This window comes from Lasiosphaeria miniovina (genome assembly GCF_030549165.1).
Source record: "Lasiosphaeria miniovina strain SMH2392-1A chromosome Unknown B0T26scaffold_2, whole genome shotgun sequence".
In the NCBI taxonomy this organism is placed as follows: Eukaryota; Fungi; Ascomycota; class Sordariomycetes; order Sordariales; family Lasiosphaeriaceae; genus Lasiosphaeria; species Lasiosphaeria miniovina.
Genome location: NW_026848221.1, coordinates 3,294,215 through 3,304,551, shown reverse-complemented (window position 1 = coordinate 3,304,551; position 10,337 = coordinate 3,294,215). Strand labels below are relative to the sequence as shown.

Here is a 10,337-nt window from a genome sequence, read left to right as displayed (position 1 = left end):
GACCATTCGCCGAGGTGCTAGAATGTGCAAAAGAATAACCAAAGTGCATGTTGGCTCTTGAATATGGGACGGAACGGCTTTGTCGATTTACATCTAAAAATCGACGCGCCGGATGCGGCCGAACTCGTTTGGCTGCTTCGTGACAAAACAAAGACAATAGCCAGGCGTGCGTTCTGTTTCCGGAGACAAGGAGATTGACGACTGCGTCGTGATAATGCTTTGTGACTGTGTTATAGCTAGCTCATAAAAGCCCCTGCCTTTAGTTTATTGAATCCCGTCGCGATGTGTCCTGCAACTTAGCTTAGACAGCCCCTATGTGCTAGGAAAAAACAGCGGAACAAATTTCACCAGCAATTGTTTTCTCAGAGCTAGGCCCCTCAATATATTGTAGCCCGGTAAAACCCAGCTGCCTTTTTCTGACCCCCCCCCCCCCCCTCCCCCCCCAACCAAAGCAGTTATGGCGAAACCATCTGGCGTCAGAGACTCCGGCGCATCCAAAGCCAAAGTTGTCAAGAGGCCTACGAAGGCGGCCAAGGCCAGGAAACCGGTGCCCATACCGAAAGCCAAGGCAGCTCCGAAGAAGACAGCGGCCACCAAGGCAGCTCCGAAGAAGACGGCGGCCACCGAGGCTGCTGCCCCCAAGACTCCGACACCCAAGAAAGCGGCTGCCCCCAAGACCCCGACGCCCAAGAAAGCGGCTGCCCCCAAGACCCTGACGCCCAAGAAAGCGACTGCCCCCAAGACCCCCACGCCCAAGAAAGCGGCGCCTGTCCCTGTTCCCAGGCCGACCTCGGCCCACTGCTACGCAACTCGCGCCAACACCAACGTCAAGCTAGAAACTGAGGAGCTGAAGCCGACGCCCCGGAAGAGAAAGGCTCCCCCGAAGAAGGCGAAGGCCGCGGTTCCTCTTTCCCCACAGGCTTTTTTCGAGGGGACGCACAAGGCGAATTCTTCGCAGAAGGTGGCTCCGGACGGGAAGTACCGATCCGCTCCGAAATCCTGGCCACAAGTCAAAGAGAAGAAGTAGCCTACGCCATCGAGGAGAAGGAACCGATAATTGCCCATTTTATAGAAATTTTTACTCGCTATATCACTGGAATGACGGGTCGGTGGTTTACTGTCTCGGGATTCCATTTTACATTTCCTGTCGTGTTTCTTTGTTCAGGGGAGTTTGGTTTACCCTATATTTTGGTTCCGTTGGACGGTGGATGATGTAGATTCTCTCTCCTAGTCGTGTTTGGCTGTCGTGTTTGGTTGAACGAGATAGACTGCCGTGTATTTATCACCAAAGAAACAGCCGAATTGATCAGCTCGGCCATGCAATGGAGTGCCATATCAGGTAATCAATGTATCAAAGAGAAGCACTGGCCCGTAAGTAAGGGCGGAAGGCCTTGATTATGGTAAAAAGAGTTGATTTCTTCCAAAGAAGCAGCAAAAAGAGAAAAAAGAACAAACACTACGTCACAGTAGGTCAGGGGCATATCTCCTTTTCGGTTGCATGTAAGCAACCCCATTTTCCTTGGCCACTTGTACCGGCGTCACTAATTGCCACTCGAGATTCAGTCTTCTGACTCCCTGTCAATGTAGAGGCTACTTGGCGATGGCAAAGTTGAGATTCCCGCTGGCAGCCAGCAGTCCGGTCGCTTTCCCGGCAACCTTGGGATCCGGGCCTATGAGATTGCTCGGGAATCCAGGGTCGAAGGGAACGACGGCCTCCAGGTACTCGATTTGCTGCTGCGTCAGGCTGATGTGCAGACACTTGACGTTGTCCCTCAGGTGCTCGACCTTCCTGCCCCCGACAATGGGATACGTGTAGGGATACTTGCTCATGACGTAGGCCAGGGCAACGGCAGTCGGGCTCTTGATGCCGTGCTCGGCAGCGACATTGCAGAGAGCTTCACTCATCTTGGCCTCGGCCTCGGATTGCTCTCCGCCCTGGATGCTGCGAAGGGCTTCGCCTCTTTGCTTCCGCTCTTGGATTGCTTTTGAAGATTGGAACTTGCCAGAGCCCAGGGCGCCCCACGGGGCGAGTGCCATGCCGAAATGGCGTGCCATCGGGATGATCTCCCGTTCGAAGTCACGCATCATGACGTTCCACCGGCCTTGGTAGATGCTGATGGGGGTTTTGTTGTTGGCACGGGCGTAGTAGTTGGCGGCGCTGACGATCCATGCCGGGGTATCCTTTTTGAATGGGTATTAGTCCTTCGCGCTCTGATTTCTCTGATGGTCGGAGCGGATGGAGATGGTTGTGCTATGATGGTTGTGCTATGACGGCTGTGCTATGATGGTTGTCCTATGGTCAGGCCACTTACGGACATGCCCAAGTACAGGATCTTGCCTTGCTCCACCAGGATGTGGAGGGAATCCATGATCTCTTCAATCGAGGTGGTATGGTCCCACCAATGAAGGTAGAGAATGTCGATATACGAAGTGCGGAGCTTTTTCAGGCTCGCCTCGACGCTGAGGCGAAGGGACTTCCTGTGGTTCCCGGCGTAGTTGATTCCGGCTAGACCCAGGTCGTGTTTGCGGTAATGCGTGGTATACTTAGTGGCGATGACCATCTGATCGCGGGTGCCTTTCTCGTCAAAGTATTCACCGAGCCATTCCTCGGATTCCTCATCTTGGTAGTCGTTGGCGGTGTCGATGAAGTTGCCTCCACTCAAGACATATTCATCGAGGAGTTTGAATGCCCCCGCCTTGTCCATGGGACCCAACTCGGGCTCCCATGCCTGGCCAAGGCTCATGGCTCCCAGTTGAAGCGGGGAGACTCGAACTCCGGCGGTGGAAGAGAGGATCCGGTAGCGGCCCAACTCCGTAGCCGGTGCCGCGGCGGGCGCGAGGATATGGGCCATTCTGAAAGGTGAAGCTACGAGGCGGAGGGAGGGCTGACGATGAGACTCGGACTAGAGGTTTGTTTAGTTGGGAGCGAGTTGATGTGAGCCGTTTGAATCAGAGTGGCCTTAGGACTCTGTATGTTCGAGGCCTCCTGGGTACCAGTATGCTTTCATTCGTAAAAGTCAGTCCCGCTGCCATAAGGACACACCAGTACTCCGGAGATTATCGACAATCTCCACTAAAGTCCGCTCACAGGGTTACAGTAGATCGACAGGCAGAGTCCGAGGCAGAGACCACAATATCCGAGGTGGGAAAGGGTGCTTGTTGATTCTCTGGCCATGGGGAGTCGGGGACTGGATGGCTGGCCGTCAGTGGCACGTAAGTCCGAAATATTAGCCCATAAATCCGAAATGATCCGTAAGTCCGAAGAAAAGCCTGCCAGAATACATGCCTACTAGGGAAACACCGCGATGGCAAATTACCCAAATTATCTAAATATCTACCTTGGTCTCATGGAAGAGACTTGTGTATTATACTTACAAAAAATACCGAGGCTGCGCTGCGACGCCGTATCCTACCACCGCGCCCTGGGCCGCGCCGTATCTATCTCGTCCAGTTTAACGGGTTATTTAAGAGCTTTGATGCACGCACCCACTACCTTTTTCCTCGCACTACTTGGGGGTCATTGGCAGCTGGCAACGCAGGGACCGCTTTTTGTATGGTAAAATGCCGTTTTTTATGGCAAAATGCCGTATTGCATGGCATCCACCCAACGGCCTACCGGGCATTAAGGAAGCAAACCGGGCACTTAGGAAGCCCGGCAAAGTCAAAATGACACTATTTACACTTCCACGTGCCGGCATTTGTGTGTGCAGTTGGTGTTTTAAGGTCTACAGCGGCCAGAGGGCCTTTGCAGGCTTTTCCTTTGCCAAACAACCCTTGAACACATCATGTCGTCTGGAATTGACCCACTTTTCATGGAATTGGACAGGCTCTGGTTGACATGCCTCTGAGCTTCCTTCATTCTTTGTTATTTCCTTCATTCTTGACTCGGAATGTCCTCATTTCATTCGGAATGCCTCTTTCGGGCTGCGCCTCCCTTGCCCTCTCTCCATGAGTATAAGGAAGCGTTCTTTTCTGTACTTTTAGACCTATTGAGCAGACAATTCAGTGCGCTGTCAACTTCGATCGCGTGCAACACATCATCAACCTACCTTTCCGCTCACAGTCTTCGTAATGCCTTTTATCGAGATTTCCTCTGATGATTCGAGCTCCCTTACCCTCACCGTCTCCAGCTCCGGCTCCCTCGACCTCGATATCCCCGGCTCCCTCGCCCTCGCCGCCCCCGGCTCCCTCGCGCTGGCTGTCGCTGTCCCGTGAAGATGACCCTTATCCTCGTAGGAAGGGCGGCGAGGGTGACCAGGTTGACATAGACTAGGTTACTAGACTGATAGAGTCGACACCAAGGAATTGCATCACTGTGTCAACAAATCAGGATTGAACAGATGGATCATTTAGGCAACTGGGCGCCTACCATGAAATTTGGCAAATTTAGGTACAAATCTGGGCCTCAGAGTTGCCATTTGCATGTTACCTTTATTCCGAGGCCGACTCAGCAACGAAGAAATCGTCAAAATGGAAAACACCACGGTTAACGCATTTTCAGGGCTGTTGAAGGTTTTGATGGCTTCAACGTTGTTGACCCGGGCGGCCGGCGGCTGGGTTGGCATATGGGAAGTGCGTGGGCGGGAAGATGGGATTTCACGATTTTACCAGCCTAGAATAGCTCTGCGTATCTCAACTGCCAACAGCTGCCAAGGCCCCCAGGCAGGTGCAACGAAAAAAGTGGTGGGTGCGTGCATCAAAGCTCTTATGCGTCTCCTACTACCGTCAAATCGTCCTCACATACTGTAATTCACCATATATAACCCTAACCCTGACTGTATACCCTACATCTAACTTTCTGTCGCGTAGTAATTTAACACTTTTTACCACAACGCAACCGAACCTTACACCTTTCCACTACAACCGACCTTCCACAACCACTAAAAAACATCGTCGGTACTGCATTCAATCGATGCATCGGTATGACTTCATTTCTTGATCGCTTACTTCGTCGCGGAGTACTAACTAGTGATAGAAGTGTCCTTTTTTGAAGATCTAAGCGATCTCAGCGACTTTGGCGATATCAGCGATGCGCCCGATGAAAATGCGCCGCCGCCACCACCACTCTCGAACCCACCAGCCGGCCATAAGCTCTTCAACACCAAATATGACAGCCTCGATGATCTTATCGAGGATTTGAACGACTGGGCTGCTTCTGCCCTCTTCAACACAGTCAAACTACGACCCTCTAATTACGTCAAGAACTCCGGTCTCAGAGTGGGAGGGCGTTACTCTTAACGATGACGACCACGATGTTGACGACGAGGTTGAAGACGACGACGACGACGACCTTAGCCAGGCGCCTGCGGAGCCTCCTCGCCGTACTATCAATAACTTGGACCCGGCTCGCCGTAGTAACCGGGGCTCAGGGAGCCAGGGTGGCCGTGGCACAGGGAGTCGGGCTGGCAGGGCAACAAGCAGTATTCAACACCAAGGCACGCAGGGTATTAGCCGGGGGGGCACAAATCACGAGCTTCACATGGCCCTACAGCCTCTGCAGTGGCTGAAGGTGGTGTTGTACGGCCTGCACGAAGTGGAAGGGTTCCGCGACTGACTGCCCGGGCTTGGAAGGCATAGATCAGTAAGGCTGTCAGTTGCATGCAGTTGTGAGTAGTGTAAGCGGCCTGTAGTTTTTTATTGCATTTTTGGCCCTGTTACGTAAGCGAATTCAAAGAAGTCAGCTTCGCTTTTTATTGCAGATTTGAACGATTTGAGTGAATCTACGGCCCTGAGGTGGAATTACCGCATTCGGAAGTATGTTGACGTTGACGACGGTGGCGAGGTGTAATTGCGGTACAACTGCGTTGCTAGCGCTTGGAGCGGGGCAGCTAGCGAATGCGGTAATTTTAGGTGTAAAATTTGGTGATTTCCTGGGCGGTGAGTTGTAACACTTGGGCGATTATGTACCTACAGTATGCGGGGACGATTTGACGGTAGTAGGAGACGCACTCTATTTAATACTTTTCAGGGGGTGCAGGTAGCTAGGCACTCTCCATCACACATACGCCATCCGGCTCTACTACCCGACTAGCCTCTTCATAACTAGACTTGGTAACCACACGAGCCACTCCGCTGCCACTGCCACTGCCACTGCCACTGCCACTGCCAAAAACAGCCGCCGGTACTGCAGCAGAACCGAACCCTTGGTTAGGCATGCTGCCAGGCTGTACACGAGCGTCGAGCTGAACAGGGACTGTGGCGCGGTACGTTGGTTGGTTAGCGCTGTTCTCGGGACTTGAGATGGGGAGGTGGCCGTGCCTTGGAAAAGCGGACATGGTCCTCGTCGGACGCGGCCCAGACGTGGCGGCCGAGGCCGTATCGCGCTTCTGTCGGCAATACCCAAAAAGTCAACATCAACGGTGATATAGCTGTGATGCCGGACCTGCAACGCACCGAGGCCAAACGCCACAGTGGACGCGATGGTCAGGCACTGAAACAAGAAGGTCAGCTCCGTTGACAAGAAGGTCAGCTCCGTTGACAGCTATGAGCGTAGCAAGAGTCTCGGCAGGTAACCGTCGCTTGATTGGGACAAGAGACGTAATTAACGATCAACGGTGGTCAGGAAACGCAGAGAAAGGGCAGATCTCGCGATGATATGGGCATGAATATTCAGGCCAGAGAAGAGCAGGCCAGAGAAGAGCAAGCCAGAGCAGAGCAGGCCAGAGCAGAGCAGGCCAGAGCAGAGCAGGCCAGAGCAGAGCAGGCCAGAGCAGAGCAGGCCAGAGCAGAGCAGGCCAGAGCAGAGCAGGCCAGAGCAGAGCAGGCCAGAGCAGAGCAGGCCAGAGCAGAGTAGGCCAGAGCAGAGCAGGCCAGAGCAGAGCAGGCAAGAGCAGAGCAGGCAAGAGCAGAGCAGAGCGAAGCAACGGAAACAGCCAGCCGTCGGCAGCAGAGCAGAGCAGCGAGAAGCAAACAAGTCGACAACACCCAATCCACGATCTATCACATTCGCCGGATCGAGAATGGGATATCATCACTTACTCGAGATTCGCCAGTATGAACACCGCAATGGCTTTGACTCCAGCCCCAGAAGCAAACCGCCACCACCGCAGGCTGTTTGGAATCTAGACGCCGCCCCACTGGCCCGATCATCTCCACCGACCCCAATCACATCACAACGGTCCTTGGGAGGCAAGCAAATTTGGTCAACGCCATTTCCGTGTCCAACTTCAAAAGTTCAAGTGGGCTAGAACTAATCCAGCCAGCACCAATGCCACCAACCACACCTGTTTCAACTCGACGGAACCAGACCCGCTAGGCCAAGTCCGTTAAACCCGTCGAATTAGTTAGTAGCTCTCCCCTGCCTTAGTACACCTATCACTTATCATAATAGCGCGGTACAGCAGCTTCTCGTCTAGCTCGGCGGGATGCTGTCCCCGGCCGCCGCTCAGCGCAAATTTTCCGCCGGCGAACAGGTGCATGAACTGCGGATACACGTTCTTGAACTGGCCCGGGCCGAACAGCGCGAAGGCGCCGCCCGTCAGCGGGTCGTGCGACCACGCGTACGCGTGGTGCGTCACGTACTGGCTGCGCAGGAACTCGGGCGTGACGTGCCGTGTTTCCTCGCGGCCGGCGAACAGTTTCACCAAGCCGGCGAGGCACGTCGAGACGACGGGCTCGTCCATGTGCGGCTGGGCTTGGTTGGGGCCGTACGGCGGCATCAGGGCGCCCATGCGCGTGACGTCCTGCGCCCAGCTGTACGACACCTTCAGCACGGCCGGCGCGTCGGGGCCGTCGTCCCATGACGGGTAGACCACTTTGCTCATGGGAAGGTCGGTCGACGAGTCACAACCCAAGATGTTCCAACACGGAGACTTGAAGTTGATGGCCACCTTTGGTGGCGCGGTCGTAGCTCAGCGCGCGGATGGCCGTCAGCACGTTGTCGGGCAGCTCGAGGCCTTCAATGTCCATGCGCTGCAGCGGCGCCATGGCCGTCGTGTTGAACACCATGTCGTAGGCTTCGGTCTTGGGGTCCTGGCCCGCCGTGTTGGTCGTCGTGACGTGCACCGCCTGGCCTTTGTCTACCATGGCCACCACGGGCCGGTTGTACGTGATCTTGATGGGGGTAGCGGGGAGCTCGCCGCGCACGTCGGCCGGCGGCCAGTCGGCCGACAGCAGCTTCTGCTTTATGGTCTTAGGGATTAGCGACATGCCTGCTTGATGCGCTACTACTTGGCCTTCTAGGCTGCCTAGAAGTCGCAGTAGTCGCAGATAGTCTCGGTGAAGGCCTGGTCGAACAGCCTGGTCGATCTGGCGGTCTGTCAGTTGTGGTCAGGCATGTCACGGCTCCAAAACTCGGGCACTCACGTGTTTGCGGCCTCGGCGTCGACCGTGTCTTGGAACGAGAAGCTGCAACACCCGACACCAGCTCAGTCCAGCTCCGTCGTGGGTGATGCGTGCAGAAGCGCTACTCACCCCTTTTTGAGCATCAGCCAGGCCCGCGTCGAGTAGTTGTCGTCATCTTGCGCTAGGTAAGTGGCAAAAGCCTGCTCCCAGTTCTTCTCGTCGTCTACGAGGAAGTCCTTCACCGTGTCGGCAATGGCGGTCTCAAACTTATCGCGGCTTTTCACACACAGCGCGTTAGTTATGTGTATCAACGACACACGATACTCATTTTGAGTAACGGCACGATGGGGAAGACGGCTTACCTCGGAGTGTCCTGCTTGAATAACCACACATTTGGCACGTCTTGCTTGTCGTCTAGAATGGCCGCGCGCGCCGATTCGGCCGTCGACGGCGACCCTTTCTACCTTAGGCCCGATGCGCCCGCGTCGACCGCTCCGCTTTCCCGGTAACTCAGGACTCGTACGGATTCTGACCAACTACATTGGTGATTAGTTTCATTGTCCGTGGATTAGTCGCGGGAGCGTGGGTGCTACAGACTGGGAATGGCAACTTGAGGCAGCCCCAGAACGGTGCTAAAATCAACTGGATCGTATGCAGACTCGGAGAATTCACCTCTTTGCTCTTGGTTAGTATTTGATACAAAGCTCGCCGCGGAAGAGGTACATACGCAGGGGTGGGGACGGTGTCTCGACAGTTGGCTCCAGGTCGCCCGAGAGGAAGGAGAACGAAATTATATTCGGTCTCCGGCTTCAGGATGTATCTCGGACCCAGTCATAGTACACATTTAACTCAGCAATGCCCTGATCTCTCTGCTCTTGGGTGATGGAAGATGCTAAACCCCTGTTGTGGTGGATCTTAGATCCTGAGGTCCACTCCTTGCCCACTCTTCTCCAAACGACACATACCACACCTTTGACCCCAGCTTTTCCTTGAGGACTTCCAGGAAATGATCCACCATTTTCTGCTGTCCTGCATTCCTCATTGAAAACTAGTCTATGGGGACAACAATCCTCCCTGGTCTCCTGCTGCCCGGCGTGAGCACGGCCTCGTTTAATGCCTTGGGTGCCTCATTGTGCCCTGATCTCGTGGTCGGCACCGGACACGCGGAAGGGGCCGTGCTTCTGCCCGTCAACGAGAAGGAGGACCAGGTCGGCTTCCTTGAACTTCATCTGCTCGTCGACGTCCGATCAGATTGAATCCATGGGGGTAGGTTAAGATGATGCCAGGCCCCGGATGAACAAAAGGCACGAATGTCTTGAAGAAGGGGGGGGGGAGGGGGGGGGCTTACCTTGGTAGCGGCCAAGATTTTGCCGCGGCCACTGTCCTCTACGATCTCAAAGTCGGGGATGTCATCGTAGTCACTACTAGAGAGGGTAAGCGAGAGAAAAGCCAAAATAACCCAACCCAACCCAACCCAACCCCCCTCTCCCCCCAACAAAAAAAAACGAATAATGAAGTAAATGGAGCAAGGCATAATACATACTGCAACTCGAGATCTGACATGATGAATTGAATGGCGCACTGTCGGCTGCACAGCTAGCTGCGTTGGTGTTGTGCCGGGGAAGGGGTATTCGTCGTTTTAATCAGGTGAAAACATGAACGATCCCAGAAACACACTATGTAGGTGGTAATTAGTAGAAAAAGGGTTGGATTCTTCTGGACTGCGAGGTAAGCGTGGTTTGAGTTTATCACGGGTTGCAGACCGCTGGACTTGTTTGTAGAAGCCAAGGTAAGGTAGCTTGAGGGGGCTGACGGGGAAAAAAAATTCGTCCACATGCGTGCATATATGTGCATGTATGAACGGTGCTCGTGTTACACAGCAGGACCAATTTCGCCATTGAGGTGGCGGCATTGTCATCGCGCCCCCAGGCTACCCGGGCAATAAAAGTAAGCATAGCCTCACCGGGCACTCAAGCCGTTCCTCCTCAGAGTTGAGTTATCAGCGTAGCACCGGGTGGAGTCACGTCGCAGCGTTACAGCGCCTCTAGCCATCG

The 10,337-nt window shown here is 54.4% G+C and overlaps 4 protein-coding genes across 4 annotated transcripts; 2 read left to right on the top strand and 2 right to left on the bottom strand.

The window, feature by feature from the left end:
* Nucleotides 1–457: 457 nt before the first annotated feature.
* Nucleotides 458–1,027, top strand: B0T26DRAFT_748006 (uncharacterized protein; the record flags this gene model as incomplete). The annotated part of the gene is made up of 1 exon (XM_060444912.1): nt 458–1,027. The coding sequence occupies one exon, from the start codon at nt 458–460 to the stop codon at nt 1,025–1,027; it is 570 nt and encodes a 189-aa protein (XP_060300550.1).
* A 563-nt stretch (nt 1,028–1,590) lies between these two features.
* B0T26DRAFT_672331 (putative aryl-alcohol dehydrogenase Aad14) lies at nt 1,591–2,852 on the bottom strand (the record flags this gene model as incomplete). Its single annotated transcript, XM_060439437.1, has 2 exons — nt 1,591–2,181; nt 2,313–2,852. The coding sequence occupies 2 exons, from the start codon at nt 2,850–2,852 to the stop codon at nt 1,591–1,593; spliced, it is 1,131 nt and encodes a 376-aa protein (XP_060300549.1).
* A 2,005-nt stretch (nt 2,853–4,857) lies between these two features.
* Nucleotides 4,858–5,679, top strand: B0T26DRAFT_695397 (uncharacterized protein). Its single transcript, XM_060441293.1, has 2 exons — nt 4,858–4,920; nt 4,976–5,679. The coding sequence occupies exon 2, from the start codon at nt 5,241–5,243 to the stop codon at nt 5,505–5,507; it is 267 nt and encodes an 88-aa protein (XP_060300548.1). The 5' UTR covers nt 4,858–4,920; nt 4,976–5,240; the 3' UTR covers nt 5,508–5,679.
* Nucleotides 5,680–7,283: 1,604 nt separating this feature from the next.
* Nucleotides 7,284–10,072, bottom strand: B0T26DRAFT_799630 (uncharacterized protein; the record flags this gene model as incomplete). The annotated part of the gene is made up of 10 exons (XM_060446980.1): nt 9,827–10,072; nt 9,632–9,704; nt 9,440–9,512; nt 9,249–9,312; nt 8,807–8,819; nt 8,646–8,743; nt 8,413–8,559; nt 8,305–8,346; nt 7,830–8,182; nt 7,284–7,753 (listed from the first exon to the last, which is right to left on the bottom strand). Exons 1-10 carry the CDS (start codon nt 9,844–9,846, stop codon nt 7,284–7,286), a joined length of 1,353 nt encoding a protein of 450 aa, XP_060300547.1. The 5' UTR covers nt 9,847–10,072.
* Nucleotides 10,073–10,337: the final 265 nt, after the last annotated feature.

Excerpts from the sequence above, each read along its gene's own strand:
- B0T26DRAFT_695397 (XM_060441293.1), top strand. The coding sequence starts at position 5,241 with ATGACGACCACGATGTTGACGACGAGGTTGAAGACGACGACGACGACG.